The sequence below is a fragment of the Bradysia coprophila genome (assembly GCF_014529535.1).
Source record: "Bradysia coprophila strain Holo2 chromosome X unlocalized genomic scaffold, BU_Bcop_v1 contig_79, whole genome shotgun sequence".
Taxonomy (NCBI): domain Eukaryota; kingdom Metazoa; phylum Arthropoda; class Insecta; order Diptera; family Sciaridae; genus Bradysia; species Bradysia coprophila.
Genome location: NW_023503370.1, coordinates 164,535 through 188,041, shown reverse-complemented (window position 1 = coordinate 188,041; position 23,507 = coordinate 164,535). Strand labels below are relative to the sequence as shown.

At 35.7% G+C, this 23,507-nt stretch overlaps 2 protein-coding genes across 14 annotated transcripts in view; both read right to left on the bottom strand.

The window, feature by feature from the left end:
* Positions 1–1,853: 1,853 nt before the first annotated feature.
* On the bottom strand, positions 1,854–13,783 carry LOC119070336 (fatty acid hydroxylase domain-containing protein 2). Of its 9 annotated transcripts, XM_037174616.1 has the most exons (8): positions 13,632–13,783; positions 10,469–10,612; positions 4,617–4,690; positions 4,370–4,545; positions 4,231–4,285; positions 4,041–4,167; positions 3,697–3,969; positions 1,854–2,154 (listed from the first exon to the last, which is right to left on the bottom strand). In XM_037174616.1, exons 2-8 carry the CDS (start codon positions 10,606–10,608, stop codon positions 1,998–2,000), a joined length of 1,002 nt encoding a protein of 333 aa, XP_037030511.1. In that variant the 5' UTR covers positions 10,609–10,612; positions 13,632–13,783; the 3' UTR covers positions 1,854–1,997. The 9 variants fall into 9 exon arrangements, with proteins under 9 accessions (XP_037030511.1, XP_037030517.1, XP_037030513.1 ...); XM_037174622.1 differs by lacking the exon at positions 13,632–13,783 and having other exon boundaries at positions 4,617–4,759; positions 10,469–10,581; XM_037174618.1 differs by lacking the exons at positions 10,469–10,612; positions 13,632–13,783 and adding an exon at positions 8,261–8,317 and having other exon boundaries at positions 4,617–4,759.
* Positions 13,784–19,537: 5,754 nt separating this feature from the next.
* The window catches only part of LOC119070332 (adenylate cyclase type 9), an 85,404-nt gene continuing 81,434 nt past the window's right edge, over positions 19,538–23,507 (bottom strand). For all 5 annotated transcript variants that reach the window (XM_037174604.1, XM_037174603.1, XM_037174605.1 and 2 more), the window contains one exon: positions 19,538–23,474. In XM_037174604.1, the coding sequence (XP_037030499.1) occupies positions 20,557–23,474 (2,918 nt within the window). In that variant the 3' untranslated portion in view covers positions 19,538–20,556. The remainder of the gene's footprint in view (positions 23,475–23,507) is intronic.

Sequence of the window (23,507 nt, the reverse complement as noted above, 5' to 3'; positions counted from 1 at the left end):
ACACCTTACAGTTATCTTATCGTTGTTTTATCGCTTCGAAAATAACACTCGTGCATCACTGTTGATATATTTGGAGTTCATACCTTCAATTACACTTCATCTGAAGGTATTTTGCTATTTACTCGAGAGAACCAATAGGCAAAATTTATAATAAAAATTCTCTACCTGATGACCCTCGCGTCGCTCTAGCCCTATAGCCAAGAATTTCGTGGGCTTTAGAAGGCTTTCAATTTTCATTTTTCAAATAAAACATAGCTAACGCCGACCCGTACGAAACACCTATTCGTATCAAAAGACTTTAATGTGAAACTCTTCATTTCTCTTACTTCATTTTCTTCTCTGCTGAAAAACTATTCTCCCTTTAAAATCACTTACATTATCCACTCTTTGCCTTGTTATAATATACAACTAAATTGCCGGAGGCAATATAGACAGCCCCGTACGAAGACAAATTTAATAAATTCCTATTTAAACAGCTATATACCGCTATATTTACCTATATTTCACTATAAATAAACATTTCACAGATAAATATATGCTATTATATAGCTCTATATGCCTGTATATAGCTCAATATAGCTGTATATAGGTATATAGATGTCCGTATATGGAATCCCTGAAACCCCACACACATAACAAATTATTTCCATGTTAACAGAAACTCTCTAAGTATAATTTTTCCCAAGATATTTCTATTTTACTAAAATCCAATATGGCCGCCGGCAGCCATTTTGTTAGGAGACCGGAAATAGTACCGACGCTTTACATTCGTTAATACCTTTCAAACAAAAAAAAATTCATGAAATTCGGTCAAAATTTACTCGAGATATTGTCAAAATACACCACGTTCACTGTACTTCCGAGTAGCCAGATAAGAGCTCACTCCAAGAGACCTAGCTCACGCTCCGGAGAACATAATTTCATAAAATTTTTTTCCCCTGATTGGTACGGTCAATATCTATCTAATAAAGCTCAAACAGACGAAATATGTTCAAATGTGGCCGACCTACAAGCAAAAACTGCTTGCCGCCCTGTGCCTGTTCCACACCAAGGGGTCTAACTCACGAGTCGGTCACCCGATTTCCATAAACTTTTTTTTTGTCGATCGGTATTGTAAATACCTTTTATTTGACGTATCACTTACAAGTTTAACGTTTAAATGTCCGGAGATATCTTCGAAAAACCGTAAAGCACTTATTGGGCCACAGCTCGGGAGGGGTCGATCCAAAATCACTCATCTTCGAACTTAGCCTGTCTTTTGACATTACCAAACGGGAAAAAAAAGAATTTTCAAAATCGGATGCGTTTTACTCAAGTTATCGTGCAGACAGACAGACGGACATTTTTTTTTTTCGCGGATTTGGCATCTCTAGACAACCACAATAGGTTTCCCCTTACTCAGGGAGTCCAATTCGACGTGTTACAAACGTATGCGTAAACCTATAAGACCCCAGTACTTCGTACGGGTCTAAACAGGCACATTTCGGATTAGATGCAAGTAATTGATTTTTCTTGCCTTGTGGCAAGACTTTCGTCTTTCTAGTATAGGATATAAATCAACTTTCGCCAATCTCGGCATGAAAAGTTTTATGTATAACCTAGGAAAGTGTTTTTTTGACAAGTATGCATCCCTTGCCTTCGACTCAGTTTGCAAAACTGCATCATCGCTAAAGAAATCACTTTGTCCTTGTTATGTAAAGAACTATTATTTCCCTTACCCACTTCAGAGAGAAAGAGAGAGAAAGCTTTGCTTTACCCTATCCTATCCTACATTGAATGGAACAACAAAATATTACGAAGACGACCATTGAATCGTTCATAGATGAAAGCTACCAATAAAAACATTTCGTGTCTTGTCTACGTTCTAAAAGGCGGTATGACTAGTCTGTTTTTATTCGTTTTTGTTTGTTCTTTTTTTTTAAGTTAAAAGTTCACAAAATCACAATCAGTACAAATATATTTTTCATTAAAAATAAATCCATTTACTGGAATATAAACTACATTTGCTTCTTCTGCGGATCTGGAAACGCTTCTCTCGGCGGTATGAGACTCAACATCATAATGTGTCGCGGAAAAGCTAGTGTATTGCGAAACATTGAGTCGGTTCCGTGCAGTCGATCCAGAACACCAAGAACACCGAAGCAATTGTTAAATCTTGAAAAGAAAAGAAATTGTCGGTGACCAGGAAAATTAGCTTTGATAAATAATTATTCTTTTGCTCTCACAAATTGAGGCACTGTACTAAATGTTTTCAAAGTATGGAAAACCTCACCGTTCTAAAGTACCGTTCTAAGGAATTCTGAGGGTATATAAAAAAACCGTTATTTATCAGGTCGCAGTATAGAGTTACACTCGAGAGGTGCCAAGGTGGCGCTGTCATTATTTGAACATGTCTGGTTTCCCATATAATTTTGTGGTTTCCTTTGATCGACAGCGCCACCATGCCACCTCTCGAGTGTAACTCTATGGGTCGCAGGCCAAAAACACACGGGCAATTTTGCGATCCACAATTGTGCAGCGTTTTCCATTGTAATCCAATTTGTAGCATACGTTAAACAATAGAAAACGTACCATCTTAGTGACGAAAAATTGTCCGTGTGTTTCCGGCCTAATAGAGTCGTCAAAATCAAATACACGCCATAAGTAAACAGATAGTTCAAAACAGAAAGTGAGAAGTATAAGTATTCAGCTAACGTTGAATCACCCTCATTTATCATATTCTAATAGTTAAATGCAGATGGCGACATGTCACATTAGCGAATTATAAATAAAATGAAATTTCATTCATTTGACATCGATTCGAATAGACTGAAGATGGTTTTGTCTTTTAAACTCTAATCAAACTTTCATAAACACAGCCAGCCTATTCGAAATTGATTCATTCATTTTTCTTCGCTAATGTTCAATGTCCTCTTAATGCATTTAATGCATGCATGGAAGCGTTGAAATTTATTTTTATGGTTTACTTTATGGTGTGCACTCATTCAGAAAAACATTCTTAGCAAAAATGACACATATTTACGTCATGTCATTATGTGTGCACTTTAAGAGGCATCTGTGCTTTGCAGAAAAGCATACATTAGGGCGATTTTTAAATACTGGATTATAGTTTACTTTTGATGATATCTTTTCATCAGAATCCTTTTTGAAAAATGTTACGACCGCAATTCCAACCACGAATGTGGTAGCTTTCAATAGAAAATACATTCTGCTGTAGAAATTCGACCGGCTCTGAGAAACGTGTGCAGTTTATGAAAATTTTGTTAAACTGCTCACTTTTCTCAGAGCTTGTGAAACGGCTACAACCAAATCACAGCTCTGCTGTGACCAAATGTATTTTCTGTTGAAAGCTAACACATTCGTGGTCGGAATTGCGGTCGTACATTTCTGAAAAACAAATCTGATGGAAAGATATCAAAAATGAGATATGAGGCACACAAATGAAGGCTACAATTTAAGCTAAGTACCGGTGCCTCTTAAGTGCGATTCTTTGTACGAATATTAACACAATTGTGGCCACTTTTACGTAACAAGTTGGAGGCTTATCAAAAATCAAGACATCAAACCGAAAAAGTGTTTCTGTAGGAAACAGATTCTATTCTATTTGCATCAAAAACAACAAAATTTCGTTGTATGTAAAGCCTTAAACAGGAAACTAACGAATTTGGTAGACGTTGTTGCAACTGTTATACTCACTTCAAATGATGAAAGTCGTGCGCTTCTGGACTAGGAAAAAATGGCAAGTGGTAGCCCGAATGTGCGTTAAGAGTTGATAAAATTGCTAAAGCGAACCATAACCATGCTGTGGCCACATGACTTCCCATTATCATAACACCAAGGAATGGTGGCAATAGATTGCTGAAAATATGTTCGATCGGATGACAATAAATGGCCGTAACTGCAATGGGAGCCGTCCATTCATGATGCTGTTTGTGAATATGCTTGTAAATGTGTTTGCTGTGCAGTAACCTATTCATGTAACAGGGATTTCATTTTAATAAATGAATTCAAATAATTCTTAGATTCACACGGCCTTTTACCTGTGTGAATAATAAAATCCAATTTCTTCCATCAAAATGAAAACTACTAGCTCCAGTAATACCCAATGAAATGTAGGCAGATCTCTCATTGAAGTAAAACCGCGATAGGTCATAATTGTGTAACTAACTAAATCACAATTAACGTTTAACTAACTAAAAATCAATTTCATTTTTTCTAAAATGCACATACTTATGGCAATCGGTATTCCAACCACTATTTGGTTGAAAAGCACCACAGATATGACCTAAAAGAACGTTTTAAAGCGATTATCAACTTTCTTATACAAAAAAAAATGCAAAACAAAAAATTAAACAAAAATCAAATGTACATTCGTCAATCGTTTCTTGTCCACCGGTTCATTAGTACCAGGCTGAATTTTATATTTGCGCAAAAATGCCGGCTTGTTCGTTAAATCCATGAATGTGTAAATGGCACCGAAAAACCAGTACACGAACATTGTAAAAATTGTCGATCCCACCACCCACAATGTGAAGGGATCTTCGCCTTTAATAATTTGTTGAATCAAAATGTAAAGTACTGTCGAGTTAGATCATCATAATTAAACGGCAACTCACCGGTTATGTCTAGAAATTTGTCCCATTGTGATTGCCAGAAATCACCAGATGCACCCCAAAATCTTTGCAAATGCCTGGCAGGCGAATCGAATGGTACAGGTATTGACATGAGTGAATTTTATTTTAATACTAATTTGTCTAATCTAAACGATTTTCAATTAGTAAGTTAGTTATAAATACGTGCATGTGATGTAGAACTAGGTGAAGAAAAAAAAAAACGAAACGAATTTTGGCACAGCTTTGCTAATAATATTTAACTAGCAGTGGCAGTGTATCGAAAATCAAAAGGATTTTTATTCATACACAAAAGAGTGACTATAATCTTAGTTTAGAAAAGCTTCCACAGAGATATTACTATTAACATATAGTTAGATGCTCCAAGAAACCGTGAGAGTAAGGAACATCGACACTTGACAGAAACGATCTACTGCTTATCCCCTTCAGGTTTCAGGTCGAGATGATATATTTTGAGCCGTTACACTTTACCGACAAAGCAAAGTAAAACAAGCTTAACTTACATCATTGACGTGTCAAGAGGCAAGATATGCAATTTTCATGCTTCGTGCCAAAAAAGGGGGCAATTTTTGGATAATTCCTCGGATTTTCGGGCTGCAATTCGCGAAATTGTCTAAAATCAATCGTCCAAGACACATACGTAAATAACTATAACATGCAATAGGGCAGAAAATGAGGGTATTTTCAAGTTTACTCGGACTTTCGGTTCTCTATGTAAGTTGTACCTGTTGGGGACGGTTGATCTGAGGCACTTTCGCTAGCGATATTATACCTCAACTCAGTCAACTTAAATCAGCATCAAAATGTGCAAGATTTTCAAATTTTAGATGGCTTTGTTCAATACTCCCTCTAGCAAACAAACTCCCAGCTCTCTGTGTCAAATTCACACCTTATTTCTATGTATTCTACAAACCCTATTCTACATTTTGACTGACTACGCATGTACATGTAAATTTCAAAGCCTACTTGATTCTTTCACCACCTTAATAAAAGTAGTTTGGTTGCTAGAGAGGGTATTGCATTGTTGCGAAAATCTTGGTATGAATGTCGGTGATAAGTACTTTATTGAGCTCACGATATGAGCCTACAGCACAGCTTCACTTCGTGAGATAAATAAAGTTCTTAGAACTCGATGTCATATCTGTAATTTATGCAACTGTGTGATAAATGCTTCTTAGGCATTTAATTGTTACAATACACACATATGGTGTGCCTAAAGAAGATAAAAGTGCCTAAAAGTGCAGTCTTTTCTCAGTAAACGAAATTTTCACTTTTCGTCGCTGAAAATGTCTCTTTGGGCACTAATAGATGTGAAGATTGTCACTCGAGGCCGTTTACCGAGTGTAGCAATGCACATAATGTGTTCAAAAAAGCATTTCTTAAAGAAGTACTAATTTTCCCCCAAAGTAGGAAGCAAAATTTTCATTGAGACGTTGCATGAAACTCGACGCCAAATGCTTTTTTAGGCAAAAAATATTAAGGAAAAATACGGAAAAATTCTGAAAAATGGAAGAATTCGGGAAAAATAGAAAAATTTGCGAAAACACAGGAGAATTTGGAGAAAGGGAAATTTTCGGAAAAATGAAAAATTCGAGAAAATGATCTCCTAAAAATAGTGCCTAGAACATTGTCACTCAAGGCTGCAGATTGTATCTCTATGTTTGTTCTTGTTCTTGGATGATAGCGGCAAATGTCGCTTTTTTCACAACTCGTCTTTGGGGAAGGATGTAGCTGAAGACTGGGCAAAGTGGTTTTGAACTCCTTTTAAGTCCTAACACTCGGATCAGAAGTCATTTATTGGGTAACCTTCAGAAAGACTTTATTTTTGTTAAGGCACACCGTGTCAGTCTCGGATAACTCGGACTGAAATTGGTCATATAAACATTTCAGAATGTGAGCACAAGTGAATCTTTTCCCTACACTAAAGGATTTAACTTTTGAAATCGTACACAATAACACAAGATTGAAAGAAGCGCGTATTTAGTCCTCTAAGGGCGTTTAAGCACTGCTGCTGACAAGCACTAACTAAAACAATGATTTGCAACTAAAGAAGTAACTTATTTAACTGCCAGTTGCGGTAGCTAGACTCGTAATTAATAGCGTAATTGTTTGAAATTACGAAATTGCTTATTTATTACAGAACAATCAATGTCTGGCAGTCTGGCTCAATTTCTTCCTTAATTGAAAGATGTTTGTTACAATAACAACGCGATTAAAAAGTTTACTTCCTTTGAATGTCACCTTATTTCGCTATTATAATTTTCTTATCTGAGTGCAATTTGATAAAACAATTAAAAAATTGTTTACAGACTGGATTTCCAGCGTTAGAACTAATTAGCTGCGTAATTGGATAAGTTGTACTATCATCACAGAAATTTCTATTCAAAATAAAAAATCACCAATGCACCGTGACGAATGATAGTCAAGGTATTCAAATTCAAATTTGTTCCGCATGTAAATAGAAAATTGTAATAAGGAGAGTATGCATGGATCTACAAAATATTTTGTTCTGGTTATGTTCACTTCCTTTAGAAAGATAAAAACAAATAATCATAGAATTCAACAAGAGAGTTGACACAATTGCCTGTACTGGATAGTATGACTGGTGGAAGACGGATTTTCAATATCCCTAAACAATCAAATCCCTAACACTTTGTCATTGTTTCTCTTTCTAAATAAAAAGTAAAATCGAATCTACGCAAAATTACATATAATCAACCTTTCACCGAACACCGACGTCACTCCGTACACCAATAGAGATAAACTTGACTCAAAAACACAAAAGAATTTTCCTTGTTGTCTTTTCCACTATTTATTCATTGAGTAATTTCGTTCCATACGTGTATATATAATGCATTCGTATATTACACTTTTATCGGTCACGATGCAAGGTCAGAACTAATAAAATGTGTACAAATGTTTACAACGCGAAATCCGAATAATAACTACAATGATTCCTGGTTCACCATCATCATTATTTGTTTGATGTATATATATGTGTGTGTGCAACGACCAGCCAGTGACTTATTTCTTGAATCAACAAATGCATCACATGCACATAAATTCAAATGAGTGATATCAATCATAACGTCGCTAATTAATGAAGACAAATGAGAATAAGACCAACAATATTATCGCCAGTGTGTGATGCATCATCATCATCATCATCACCGCAGTTAGTTGATTTTATATCACGGTCACAAGCGAAAATGTGAATTAAATTGTAACAACAAAGACAACATTTTTTTTATGAAAATCACTTTGCACTTTACAATTCCGTTAACAACAAAACTCTAATGCCAATGAGTATGTATGCACATATATATCCGTACAACATACAGACATGAATCGAATTATCCACTTGAGTCAATTACAATGAAAATGTAATAAATAAAACGGCAAATGATTTATTGAGAATTCATTGTTATTGATCTATGGGGATTATTTTTAAAATGACATTCAGCAATGAAATCTCAACAACCAAAAATCGTTCAATTGACTGTATGATATACCGAGTACACCGAGCATCAAAAAACAACAAAAAAAAAATTAAAATTATCGGTTTGGTCTTGAGGAACAAATGATAAAAAGAAAACAAAAAACAAAAATTGAAATAGATTCCGCTCTACATAAACGACAATCTTCAGGTCCGATTTCTCTTACAGCTGTTTATGCACTAAAGATATAATCGACTTTATAAAAACAATTTTGCGCGATTTTTTTTTCTTTCTTTTTATTTTGTGTAAAAATACCTACAATTTGTTGTTAGAGTCGGTCTGAAGCGTTCGAACTTGACTGTATTGTGTACACTCGCATCGACAACTTCAATTCATTGTGTACATTTTTATTTCAAAATGTAAACTTTGGACGTTACAGCGATCATGATTATAGGATGAATATTATACACGGTGCGCGTATTTACTTTTTATTTAGTTACACAAACACACATGTTGGACATACATTTGAAAATATAATTATTTTTTTAAAATTTCGTTCGGACGTTCGTCGAGCCGTATGATACAATGCAGACATTCACTATTCACTGTGTCTTTTAATAAACAAATCTTTACGTTTACTTTAATCTAAATATTATGAGAAGTAACTCGATAAAATATATCATTCGTCATGGCCTTTCTTAGAAAGAAGTCACTTTTATGTTATTTATGATAAGTTATATATACTACTCGTGTGGGTCTCTAAGAATGTTAAATTGAATTTAAACGAAAATTGATGAACGACAATTAGGTATAATCAATCGGTTCATACAATTGATGAAGTGATTGTGATTGTCGGAGACGGTACAACTCTTATACTGTGAAATATGCTGAACAAATTTTGAAAACAATTTTTAAAGCAAGCACACAACGCGCGATATATAACCAAATATTTCAGTCTCTTTGTACATGCTGAAACAAAGGAAAAATATTTTGGATTTGCGTGTCATTGACCGTACGGAAATTAAGCAATATTAGGAGCAGTGGCTCCATTTTTGCTTACGTAATGCTAGTTAAGATGACGGGCTAATGATTTTCGCTAAGTAAAATAGATAAAACACACTGCTCCTTTGCTAGGATAGGATAGATTCATCTCAGCCGTCACTGCGGGCAATTCAAATAAAATTATCGTGCATATTGGGTTTCTCTTTACATTTTGCTTCTCACGATATGATCTCAACAGACTTAACGAAAATCCAGCGGGAGGTTTTTGAAAAATCTTCGATTGCTTTTTTAACAGTGCTTGGGTCACTCTGTGGATGTCTAAGAGACTTTAGTATTAGGTCTAGAAATTGAACAGCGAGGGTAAGTTTTGTGTGATTCAATACAAATACTTTCTGTTGCCATGATGTTGTTCTAGTCTGAGCAGAACGCGTAGAACGTGCTGAAAACGGACATCGGAAATGCGGTTTTACAAAGATTTTTCAATTACCCCCACCGTTCAAGCTCACCGTGTCGTACATCGCATTGATCTGATTTATTTTAGAATTGTTCGAGCTGTTGAAACCTCGGACTAATGATAATTTGTCTAAGGTTTTAACTCTGTTTGATTCTATTTTTATAACTAAAGTAGACGGTTGACCATATACAAATTTGTGTAATAATTTCAATTACAGTCAACTAGGAAACCTACAATACTGAGTTGTTTTAAAGTGCGGGGCCACTGTAATTTATTATTACCCGTTTATTGTTAGCTATTATTGGTAGTAGACACTACCACTTGGCATAATTCCAATGCTACTAGCAATAAAAAGCTTCATAGGGAAGGATGTCTTTCATTTATAAATACCAAATATCTTGTGCTTACAGTTAACGTTTACGTCGTCGATCGACTAAAATCCTTGTAAATTAACATGCCATTCAGCGTTGCGGTTGTGGTGAACCATCAATTTATCTCACAGTTTTCGATTTTTCAAAGACTAACTAAAATTCAGCTATTATTGTATCAGGGCCTGCATTCATTAAAATATTTTCACGAAATTTGTTTGTGAACTTTCATGAGCGTTCGTTCATTTTCGTAGATTTTCGCGAATATTGTACGCTTGTAGAACAAAATTCTTATGAACCTTGGGCAATCTGTTCAGATCTCTTGTTTCTTATGCGACAATAACATAGCAAGTCCTGAACACCTGCAGCTCATTAAAGGGCTCACAGTTTAGAAAATCCATAAACCCATAAATCGCAAAAAAGTCGAGAAAATATACGAAAATTCTCGAAAATATTTAAGAATGACCTGCATGTTAGGCCAGTCCAAAAAAAGTAAATGAATTCCATAAAACCAATTGCTAAATTTGCATGCAGATTGCATTTCTATTATTTTTTGTATTTTTTTTTTTAACTTACCACGTCAACGTATTTCTAAACGCAGCTAATCCAACCAATGCCCATGTTAATATGAACAAAACGCTATACAATGAAGACAACAATCTGGGACGCTGCGGATCAATCCCAACTGGAGCTTTTGATGTTAAACGACTATTCATGGTTCTGAAAGTTTATTCAAAACATTTTTTATCATTTTCATAAAACTGAAGCCCAATTCTCATCAGAATTTAACGGAGCTGATAAATTTAACTCTATAGACTATTAAGTGTCCACTCCACTCAACAAAAAGTACTCCGTGATAGAGCCGTGAGAGAGATGGCTGTCAAATAAACAAAGAAAAAATTGAAAAAATTATAATTATAAAATGCCCTGGGCGTACTTGTCAGAGTATTTTCTACTCTTTTAACATCTTACGATGCGAGTGAGAAGATCGAAGATCAGTTCATTGTAACTTGCCTTGGGGTACTGGTCAAAATATTTCTTTCTCTTTCATCATAACACTACATTGTAACTACTTTTTGATCGGATCAATTTAACTGACCGTAGTTAAATTTAGCAGCGCTGACAGGAATTGAACTAGAAACGTTTTGCTTGTTCGCCGTCAATAATAACTGACTGATATAATATGACAATCCTCCTATCTCATCATACCCTTATATCATAAGGCTTATATTATATGTCTCTTTTTGATGGAAATTGTGGCACTGTTGAAGTTAATGCTGCTCGACTACATGTGATATGAAAAAGGCATTACTCATATTGCCAGCAATTTATTAGGAATAAAACGTAACAAATATGTTCTAAAATTGGGCTTAAAACGCCTCGTATCGGTCTAATTAATAATTACTTATATGCAGGGGGTGCGTATCGTGTGTATTAACGGCATAGCGAATTGATTTGTAATTATTTGTGTGGTTGACTTGAAACGAATTATTTTTGGTCATAGTGTAACAGCGTGAAAATGTGTTAACCTATGACCGAGAGCGCTATAAATGGGACGCTAGTAATTACTGTTCGGTGGTAGAATTAACTAATCGAAAAGTTGACCTAACCAAGCGTATGAGTCATTCGTGCGTACATTCAGAGAATATTTTACCCATTACGGATTACAAAAATCGATATCTCTGTGTGTGACGCGGACCATATGCATGTTAGAGCTAACGATAGGAAACAGATTCAATTACCAACAATTTGCTTGATGTCAGCAAAAGATTTAAAGTACAAAAAGATCCCAACTTTGTTCTCCAGATCAGAGCATTCACAGCAAAAAAAATTCTTTATTAGCGACAATTTTGTTTCGAATTCCCCATACACCAGCAATATGCATATGCAATAAGACACCAGTAAAATTAAACTGCTTGTCCGTTGAGTGTCAAGTGGTTACATATCTGTTAATTATAAAATTCTCCCGAACTTATTGCGGTCATCGACTATCAGCCAAATATTGTGTCGTTTGGAAGCAATTATTTTTATTGCAATTAACATACGGCTATTCTTCTGTTATCGATACCGACGACAAAAATAATGACAAGCTACTGTTAATAATGATCCTTTATATAGTAAAATGCATGTTTAAAAAAGTGAAGTACAAGATTTGAAATCAACAGATTGAAGATACTTTGAACAATGGAAGTAATAGACCAGATAAAAATACTTGTTATATGCTTGCAGTCTGTAACAGGTTAAACGGTAGATATTGGACCTGATTCATTTATTATAAATTTTGATTTATTCTGGTCACAATAATTCGTGGTTTTTGTCTATTTCTCCCACTCAACTTTTGTTGCGGCTCCAATAAGTTTTCACGTATGATCCTGTCTTCAAGTTCAAGTGTTTGGATGTCTGTACATTTGACGTTAAAGTTTAACGACCGTTTAACCGGCTGACAAGCCATTGTAAACAGACGACTAACACATAAATCAACATTTGTTACAAAAGCTTCACTTGCAAAAAAGGTTTAGAACTGAAAAAGCGCGAAGGGACAGCAGGCTTACTTTAAAAAAAGGTCATCGAATTGAGCATTTCCTGGTAATTGTTTCTATCTGTGCTAAGGTACAAATCAGAATACGCTTGGAAATATATTATGGCGACCCACTGACCCGGGAAAAGGACAGTGGAACGTAAGCAATTATTATTTATTTTCTGCATCCACATACTCAAGTGTTTACGTAATCTCCGATTTTCAATTTTAATGCAAAGAACTTCGATTGCAACTTTTTCCAAACAAAGTACCACAAAGGAAGAAGATTAAACTCTTCATCTCGTTCACAACAAATAAGTATTCCACTTATACCTAAGATGAAAAGTGTAGTTTTGTAATATTCGTAATATGTGTACAGTGCAGTCATTTCAAAACCATTGCTACTCACTTTCCAGTAAAGTACATTTTTCGTTCTGTTATTACAATCGATTCTATATCACACATCTATAATGTCCAAGCTTCTACACTATCGCGTACGGCAACACGACTTAAAAATCTATACAAGGAAAAAAGCTGTTGCACTCAAATGCATTCTCAAAAATGAAATGATGTGATGGCAACCGTTGAAAAACTCATAAAAAAAGCTCACAAATATTTTCATCACTAAGTTAAGGGGGGGATGCAATACGTATTTGAATCTGAATTCTGAAATTTCCAGTTTTTCGAGTTTTCCAAATGTGAAACTTTTTTTTTAATTGTAATTTGTTTAGTCGAGTTGGTCGAGTGTTTTATAATTTTCTGTGGGCTTCGATATCCGTCCATCAAATAATCGATGAAGGAATTCTGGGAGTACAATAATATGAAGTAAGGACAGAATTCGTGTTAATAAATGTTACGTATAGATTTTCCCAAAAACAAAACGAACCCAATCCCGATATATATATTGAACGATTGAATTGCATTCGAACATATCACTGGTTGTGTTCTGAGTTCAACATAGCAACAAAAATCAATGATTTATTATTCACTTAAAGCAATAACCGTCTATCGAAACCACTTTTAATTTTAAAATTATCAAATTCGTCGCAAGTTACGTCGATGTTTGTTTTTGTTAATTTTTAATGTTTGGTAAAGATAAAACCATACAAACAAAGAAAACAAAGTTGTTCTTTGTGCTTTGGATGGAAAATACTTAGGTGTATTAGCTTATATAGTAGGAAAACCGAATTGAAATATTGCAATCGGTAATTTAAATGTTACCTGGTTGTCGCCAGCTATATTCGATGTCAAATCACAAACTCTAATAACTCTAAAAAACCAAAAAACTTTAACTGGAAAGCTAAGTCGCACGTCTTTTGTTTGTCAATATTGAAGACCGATTTTTTTGTGTTGTGAAAATCGGCTTTTCATCGGAAAATTTTTGTGCTATACGAATGAGGTGATATCTGACGGAACTTCGGTGAACAATGAAATGATGGTTTACATTTGAATGGTAAAAGGGGAGGAAAATGTCATCTTACACTTACAATAGTTTTCAACCGATTTCGATGAAAATATCTGTGGGGGAGAAATTGTCTGTCACATACTATTATAGTTAGAATTTTTCCCATCTTTCAATTTACAACTTATGGCCGTCTACTTACCACTTTACATAAACGTGGAAAACGCTATGTAACCCTAAAATAATCCTTAGAAAATCCTTTGAAACAACAGAAATCATTTGATCAGAAAATCCTCAGTAAACTACAAAATCCATGGAAATAAGAAAATACTCGAAAATTCAGGACCTAATCGCCATACTCAGGTTTCAGGTAAGTTCAGGTCAGGTTAAAATTGATTGAGTCAGATTCAGGTAAAAAGAGATGTTGAGGTTTTTTCAGTGGTATTCTAAATAGGGTAACACAACACACTGTAAAAACATTTTCATGTAAAAGTACTTTCTGCAGCATTTTGAAAAGCATGTGCGGAAATCAAATATCGATAAATTGTTCCCTTTTGGTTCACCGGAAAAATATTGAAAAGTAAATACAAAGGAGACATCGAATGAAGTTAAGACCACTTTTAAACGTTTCCCATATCATTCCAGTCAATTTTAAAGTTATAATTGCCGTAAATCGTCATACAAGCAAGTCAAAAGATCAATTGTTTTACTAACTGAAGTTAAACATTCTGGTCAGTCATGACGTATATTCGAGAATGTTTTCTTTGTTTCTTTCTTTTGGGCCCCAGGGAACGCTGGAAAGAAGTAGACTTAAAATCACGCAAACGAACAGTCGTTGACGAGGCGATGAAAGCAGAGAAAGAATGGACAGAATACAAGACACTCGTAGCGAACCGATGACGATGGCGATAATTTGTATATTCTATGCTCCCTCGAGGAGTAAGACGACAGATGACGATGATGAAAGTATCGAAAGTTGTTGAACTAATTTTGTGTTTGACGGGATCGGGTAGTCAGTTATAACTTTAAAATTACAGCAATGTGTATTTTTCGTATTTCTTTATTGTTAGAAAAGCTCTACAATTACCTACTTTACCTACCTACCTTATGAAAGATTTTTTTTTTTGGAAAATGTAAATGACTGAAATATGGTTTTCCGAAGTCACTACATAAAAAAAATCCTAAATTTGACGCCATTTAAAGCCTGTAACCATTTTTCGTGAATGTGGTAGTTGGAAGTCTCAACTACAACCAACAAAGTTCCGGTAGTGATATATTTAGTTTAGTCGAGGCGAAGAGTGAGGTGTTTATACATAGGAACAAATACTTTACAAATAATTTCAACGTTTTCTGTAGATATTTTTATGCTTTTCTACCCCGTATAGTCCAATGTTATGCTGCTTTTTTTATTCTTCATGTTAATTTTATTGTCGTAATCCTTCTCTCGCTGTTGAGGCCCTATTTGTTTATTACGCTAGTCATTTGCAATTCTTCTTTTTTTTTGTAATTTGTTAATCTACTGTTATGAAGAATCTATGAACATTTGTATGAGGACCTACCGTGTTGTTCTGATGAATAAACCAAATTAAATTAAATTAAATATTCTCGGCACCAAACATTGAATTGAACCAGAAAACGACAGAAAATAGCATTACTAACGAAAATACATTTACAGCAACAGTTGGACTAGGATCTATATTTGACTATAGTATTTTTCAAATTTTCATCTTTTCAGCCATTTTACACGGTGAGCTTGAATTGGACTTAATTAAGAGTGAGGTCTAACTCATTTTTTTTTCTTTATTATTATTTTCTTTTAAGCAAAAAACAACTTGGTCATAGTCGGTGACTTTTCCGAGTTAGGGCACTTCAAAGTGTAGGTCAGGTGCGATATAAGAGTTTTTCCTGTTCATTGAGACCGGAAATAGTTTCTTATGTTGATTGTGTTATTTTGTCACATAATGGACATCATTACCTTTACAATGAAACCATACAAGCCCGACTTCAAAATTTTTTTTAAAAATAAATTTGCATTTGAATTTTAAATTTGAAAAAGAAGTTTTTCCGAAATGCACCCAAAAACTGAGAACACACATCGATTCAGGGACCTATTGGGAGCTCAAAACAGCATTCAGTAAAATCGGACCAGTTCCTTCCCCATACAAAATTTTTCATTTCATGAAATTTCACACACCTCTCTGAAACCGTTTTGTCCCAAAAGTTCAGTGAATGGACATATTTTGATCGAAGCTAATTTTTATTTTATAGTTAGAGGTCATACCTTTCTAACGATACCCCACTCAATGTATTTAATTTGAGAAAAATCACTTTGTTGACGTGAAAAGTGTCGTGAAGTCGCCAACTCGAAAACAGGCTAAATAGTTAGAACACTCATATGAAGTCTTCACTCTTTTCATATTTTATTTGGCTTTGATAAAAGGAACGTAAATAAAACGTTTTTAGAAGACAAATTTATGAAAATGAAAACTGACTTTCTTTGATTACTCTATTTCCGAGTTGGCGACTTCACGACAATTTTCAAGTCAACAATAGTACATTGAATGACAAGGGGCGAAAGTAAAAAAATTCAACCGTGTGCGAGAGTTGGAGCCCGCGCCGAAGGCAAGGGCTCTAATCGCACAGGTTGAATTTTTTTACTTTTGCCCCGAGTCGTTCATACTATTTTTTTTGATACCAACATTGAAAATTGATACGTATCGCAAACATCGCAACAAAATGTTGAAATAAAAAGGCATTTAGCCAGAAAATGCGGGGGTCCAGGGGGCGGCAGCCCCCTGGTATATGAAAAATTTAATAATTTAGCCATCACAACAATAACACACACAAAAATTAAGATATAACTAACAAATCATTCAGTAACAAAAAGTATCAACTTTGTATGCTAATTTCAATAAGAACACTGGCGCACAGTGTTTTACAATTTTGATCAAAGTATTCTGCATAATATGAGCGGATTTTGTTGACAACTCGACTCATTTCTCTCATTTTCTGTGACGTCAGTCACTTTCGCTGTTCGTTCAGTTGCGTTCGCTCTTCGTTAAGTACTTTCTCCCCGTGGGATGCATTTTTTTACTTTCGCCCCTCATATGCGGGGCGAAAGTATCATTTTTCAATGTTGGTATCAAAAAAAGTGATTTTTTTCAAATGAAATACATTGAGTGGGGTATCGTTAGAATGACCTCTGACTATAAGAAAAAAATTAGCTTCGATCAAAATATGTCCATTCACTGAACTTTTGTGACAAAACGGTTTCAGAGAGGTGTATGAAATTTCATGAAATGAAAAATTTTGTATGGGGAAGGAACTGGTCCGATTTTCCTGAATGATGTTTTGAGCTCCCAATAGGTCCCTGAATCGATGTGCGTTCTTAGTTTTTGGGTGTATTTCGGAAAAACTTATTTTTTGTTGAGGAGGGGCGTGAAATTATCTACGCGGAAAACATCAATGTGAAGAAAAGACGACATTTTTTCGGACCGAAATTTCGATCGCTGCATTCATTTCATTGAGCAGTCAGGAAATCTCAGTTGCGCCAGTAACAAATCCAAGTTTTGTTCAAATCAAAGGAAAGATTTAGGTTTTTTTTGTTCAATTTTAAAATATTTATTGAAGCCAATATAATCTTCTTCATTTAATTTCTTTCTCTGTTTGTTTCTGTAATAGTAACATAGACTTTATATAAAATCAATCAACTCTCACTTGTCGGCTATGCAGCACATATCGCATTACATAATAATCATTTAATAAATCATTGTGAAGTATTTTGCCTCTTGCTGTTTTACATATAAGTTTATTTAAATGACTTAATATCGAATATTTTTTTTACACATTTCTTCTTATAATTAGAATTTTTAGTCTAACAATTGTTAAATTTTATAAAAAAATTACTTAAAAATATCACAAAAATCATTTAGTTTTGAATAAAAAGTTAACTAAAATACTCAATCTGTTGTTGTTTTTTGTTATTAGATTTAAAATAGTAATAATTTTTTGTTTACTTATATCAGGGCAAGTTTATATAATGTTTTTTTTTGCATGTGTAAATATTCAGTTTTCTCTATAATTATTATAATATTTTTCATCTATAATTTTGTTGAGTCAATTTTTTTCTTGTTTGTTTAGGGTTAATAAAATATAGGACCTTTTCTTATGTGTCGTTCATGTTCTCCGTTTTATTTATTTATTTATTGGCGAAAAGAATTTGTGCCAATAAGCAGACGAAAATAACAAATAAAATGGAAAAACTGACAAAAAAGAACTAACACTCTCTATGCAGACTTTCAATGTGTAAACTGTGAACATTCTAAACAACTTTCTTATTTATTCCGAATCGGAGAGCACATTCCAATCATTCATTTTTTAGTTCTAAAACAAGTTGCACTTCGTAGAGTCTAGATACTCATTTTACGGGGAATATTTTCGTAAAAACGATTCGCTCAAACTGCTATAGTTATTTGCATCACTTGGTTTCAATCCTGTGATGCACACAATTTTATACGTCACACCATGAAATACACAAACAACAAAACCAAATATAATACACACCGTTCAAGGTTGAACTTGAATGTATAGAAGAAGAATGAGAATAAAAACGAAACCGAAAATACGCGATATAAAGCCGAACGAGTTGATCGTTCGATGTGCATCACACCACTAGTTGATACGGAGAGTAAGCTCCGCCTTCGTATCAAATTTCTCTCTTTGACGAATAACATAAACAAACTCCACCATTAAGTAAAACATCGCCTGGATCCCTAGACCTGTTTGCTGAGAGAGTACTAAAAAAGTGTGGTTACCTTTAACTTTTGACGCGTGATATTTAGTGTTTTCATGGTTCGGCGAGTGTAAAATAAATTTCCTGAAATTTTTCTATCGCAAAGCTCGTTTTACAGATATTCATGAAGAAGGAAATACTTTAGCAATGAAAACTGTATTATTGTCTGTCCCATGCGAAAAATGACCATTAAATAGCAGTTTTCATCCTGCGAAAATTAATTGATTAATTCGAAAACGACTTTCTGATAAAAGCTAATTCACTCGTCGCTTTTGAGCGGCTTGGTTTGGTAACTGGTCTTTTCGACAAGTGTAGAGTTTGTATATCCAGAGCCGAGGCCGGGAAATTTTCTGAGAAGAAATTAAAAGTTTTCCCTTGGCATACTTTCACAATTAACTATTAACAAAAATCTGATTTTTTTATCGAATAAAGGGAACCGATTTTTTTTTTACAAATTTTGGAAAATCTTAGCAAATTTAGCAAACCAATTTTCCAAAAATAGGCCCTGAACCGAAGTCAAGCCTATTAAGAAAAAAGGGTCGATCAAGAATAGTGCCGGTTGAACTGCGAAATTTTCTGATAAAAGAATGTAATCAAAGATGGAAAGAATAATTTGCACATTTGAAGACCTCATTTTTCCTAAAACTTCATTCAAAGTTTTAAAAAATCAGCTGAATGTATCTATGCTAGTGTGTTATACATTTTTACAGGGTCTTCTTTTGGCAATTTTAATTCCAAAAGCTTCGGAAATTCAGATAAAATTCCGAAAAAATTCTGGAATTTTCTTTGGGATTTTTTTCGCAACTTTTTCGGAGTTTTCCGAATTAATTAAAATTCCCAAAAATAGTCCTTGCATTGTAATGGTACTGTTCGACTGATTCTCTCGATTCGAATTGTTTTTTTTTTCTACACACAAGTGCTGACTTAAGCATATTTTTTTTGCTTGCTACTTCGCTACTCGAATTGGAAACCTTTTATTTTGGACATTTTTCGATTTGTACTAAAAAATCTTTTCCATTTTTTTTAAAGCTCATCCTCAGACACATTTATCGGATGACTTTTTTTTTAATAAACCATTTATTTATCATTCCATTATTTCTGCGTGGAACACAATGTATAACAAACATTCATAATGACTTGATGACTGTGATTTCTCTGATGGCAGAACCGATACTTGATTTATAAATGAAATTGTAGAACAAAATCGTTTGTCGATATGTGATTTCTGAATGTGAAAAGCTCTACAGTTAAGAGGAGGTGATTGGATGTCACTTTACTTACCGAAAAATTAGCAACATTTATTAGTTCTAAAAACAAATTTGCTTTTAACAATGCGCATTTTGCGTTCGTCTGTCGCTTTTCGTTTCGTTTTCGAAACCCTTTCAAGCAAACAATCATTGGAATCACAAGACCATCCATCGATACTTTATTGGCTTACAAGACATACAAATCAAGCGTAGCTTCTTCGTCTAATTTCTTGATATAAAGGATTTACGATTTGATTGTAAAATAATAAGCTGCACTCATATGTGATGCGTTGTCGTTTAGTTACATGTTAAAGAGCTGCCTTACATCCGGATAGTAAAGATATGCCGAGATATTGACTAATTTGGAATTCATCGAGCTAATATCGTTCACAAGACCTTACAAATGATGCTCGAAGCGCAAGAATTCAAGAGGATGTTATGAGTGCTGTAATAAGTGGAACGAAATCGTTGCCTGGATCTGTAAAACTCCTCCAGTTTTCCCATTAATAAAAAAAACATTTGTAAGATTTTGTCTACGCTTCGCTTACATTTAAACATCCCTGACGCAAATTGGACTCGTATCTTCTCTTCCGAATGTGACACTTCGCAACGTCCAACCTATTTTTTTCGTATCTATAATTAACCGAGGTATAAGCGAGACGACTGGTTTCATTCTTAATTATTAATATCACCAAAGACTTGACACTAAATCATTAGTGTGTCAGCGTCAGGATCTAAATTATCCAAGTTGTCAAAGTCTGGTCGAAGACCTTTGACCAAAAACACTTCCATATTATCTTTTCCCTTCACATAAACACTTCCTCTGGCCTCGAACTCAAATCTTGGCTCTAAAAATGGCAAACAGAATTTTCCGACCTGAATTTTCCCAGCAACGCCGGTTGAATCCATACGACTAGCAACGTTTACTGAATCGCCCCAGATATCGTAGTGCAATTTACTGGTCCCAATGACACCCGCCGTAACGTCACCGACATTGAAACCGATGCGAAGTATTAGATTGAATTCCAAGAGGTCCTTGTTGAACGCATTGATCACCTGTTGCATAGCCAGGGAGAAATTCATCAACGCTATTATATGATCGTTGTTGTCACTGCGCGATGACGGATCCAGGCCCGAAGCGGCCATAAACGAGCTGCCAATGGTTTTGATTTTTTCCACGCACCGAAATTCGTGTCGACTTAACAGTTCGTCGAAATCGCCGATCAGTTCATTCAACACCCGTAAATATTCCTTTCCGCCCAAATACGACTCGTCGTACAGTTCGTTAAAGTTTACAATGCTCGCAAAGATGATGGCCACATTTTGATGATTTTCCGAATATTTGGCGGTGTTCTTCAACTGCTCGGCCACATGTTTCGGTATAATATTGTGCAGCAGCATGTCTGCTTGATTTTTCATATTTTGTACGCGAATTTTGTCTTGATTCGCAACGGCACTGCCATAAAAAGTCAGCCGATATCCGATCTCGAATTCTCGATTCAAGAACCACACGAGTATCAGCACCAGCATTAGGTCCAGATAAATTTCGACGTGGTACTCATTGAACCAATTCAATTTGTTCGTTCGCGAATTTCCAACGTTCGGTTTCATCGTTGTGTTGAAACTGTCGTCGTCGATGACCACCATTTCACCGCTCATGTTCGAATCAAGCAGATTAGTGACCAGAGCGTTCATCAAGTTAGTCGTGTTGGCGGGCATAAACTGTGAGCTGTTAAAGGAAATCGTTTCATTGATGCGCTTGAACGTAGTGATGGCGCCGAGTTGACCCAATGCAATGCCAACGAAGGAGATTGCCGCCAAAATGGCCAGTGTGTTACGCATCCAGCAGTTCAGTTGGGTGAAATTGCAGAAATGAATGATGCACACGAATATGAGGAAGCCGTAATGGTATTCGAACGCGGCCAAATTACTGAAGTCTTGCAGCGAGAAATTGACGATGATCAATACGATCGGCAGCATCATCAATACGCCCAGACAGATGTGCCATGGATACCAATTCGAGCAGGCTTCGAATAAGGTGTCCTCACATGAATTTTGCTTGGGCGAATTCAAACGGCATATCTGTTTGGTGAACAGAAACATGGCGAAAAACTGAATAGCACTGAATGCAGCGAAAACCGACACCCAGATTCGGAATGGTGTGTTAAAATCGGTGATGGACAGTAGAAACAATGATGCAGATATGGCGAAATAGACGATAATTCCGACGAATATGTCTATGTAGGTATTATACTTCGGTGTGGCGAATGTTGGTGGTCCTTCATGTTGCACTTCGCAACCGAATCGGTGAGCATTGCTACGGAATTCTCGTTCCATTTGACGAGACTTGAAGAACAACGAAACACTCGTCAACGGCGGTTTGACTAGATAGCTTCTCTGTGATTTGGCATTATCGCGTACACATCGGATCAATTGCAGATCGGATTGCTTGCGAAGTTGTTGAAGGCAAGCACCCAACGGATCGGGATTCGGTTCGGGTGGTGTTGTAATTGGTTCCGGTAGATCAGACAGACTAGACTGTGAACTTGTAAAATAACCGGAAACACGCTGAGTCGATATGGCTCCCTGATTCATCGCATAAATTTGTTGTTGAATGCTGGATCGGCGACTGTTACTTCGGATACCCGAATCTTTTCGACTAGTTGCTGACGGACATAAGCTTAAACCGTCACCAGCCCATGGACTAATCGAATGTCGCTTTTTCGACGTGCCCTCATGCAGTGTATCAACGACGGTTAACGCTCTCGGACGCACCATTGGCGACACGTCAGACTGGGGCGATCGACCGCATTGTGATCGATAGCTGGCTGAACGACCAAACGGCGATATATCGCTGCGTGATTGTGAAATGTACGATCTGACATCAATGATGTCGTCAAACATGGAATGTGCGGCTGGGGAACAGCCATCCGGTGAACGACTCGTTGCTAATGGACAATGCGTGATCCTATGTGGAACGTCTAATGTGTTCAAATTGGGGCAAGGACTCTCTATGACTATAGGTAACGCTTGGTAGCCATTTTGTTCTACACAGGGAATGTCATCCGATTTCTTAACAATTAGGTCTGGCTTCTTTAATACTTCCGTCATGGTAGTTCCATCCATTTTACGTAGAAATTTCGGAACCTTCCAATGTTTGAACTTACTTGAGTATTTTTGTGGTTGTGTTTCGCCTTGATCGCATTTGGATCCAACGCCTCGACAACAACCATCGTCTTCATGATCCGAATTCAGACTGTCTGGCAACGATCTCGACGATATAACAATCTTTGGATAGTCGGTGGACGTTTTCTCTTTTACATTTCCATTTCCTGACGAGATCAAATACTTGGTCACCCGATTGAACGATGCCAATCGCGGTCGAATCGATAAAATTGGTGATGGGTTCAATGATGCTGATGTTTGTCCAACACCTACTGGAGACGCTGGCGGAACGGTTGGATGTATTGCGGAAATATTTGTGGCACTTTGAGATAGCTGAACGCCATTTATGTAACCGTTATAGGCCGGTGGTGCAGATAAATGGAAATTACGGTCGGAATATGTGTTTGGTGAATTCTGGCAATCCTTACGGCGGCCAACAACGAAATATGTACGATGTCCTAAGGGAAGTAGGAGATTTTACGATTTGTTTA

What these genes read in the sequence shown, in the direction of transcription:
- LOC119070336 (XM_037174616.1), bottom strand. Translation starts at nt 10,608, where the DNA reads ATGAATAGTCGTTTAACATCAAAAGCTCCAGTTGGGATTGATCCGCAG. An exon ending in TGGAATACCGATTGCCATAA is followed by an intron (nt 4,168 to 4,230) that starts GTATGTGCATTT and finishes ATTGTGATTTAG; the next exon opens with TTAGTTACACAATTATGACC. An exon ending in GGATTTTATTATTCACACAG is followed by an intron (nt 3,970 to 4,040) that starts GTAAAAGGCCGT and finishes TTACATGAATAG; the next exon opens with GTTACTGCACAGCAAACACA.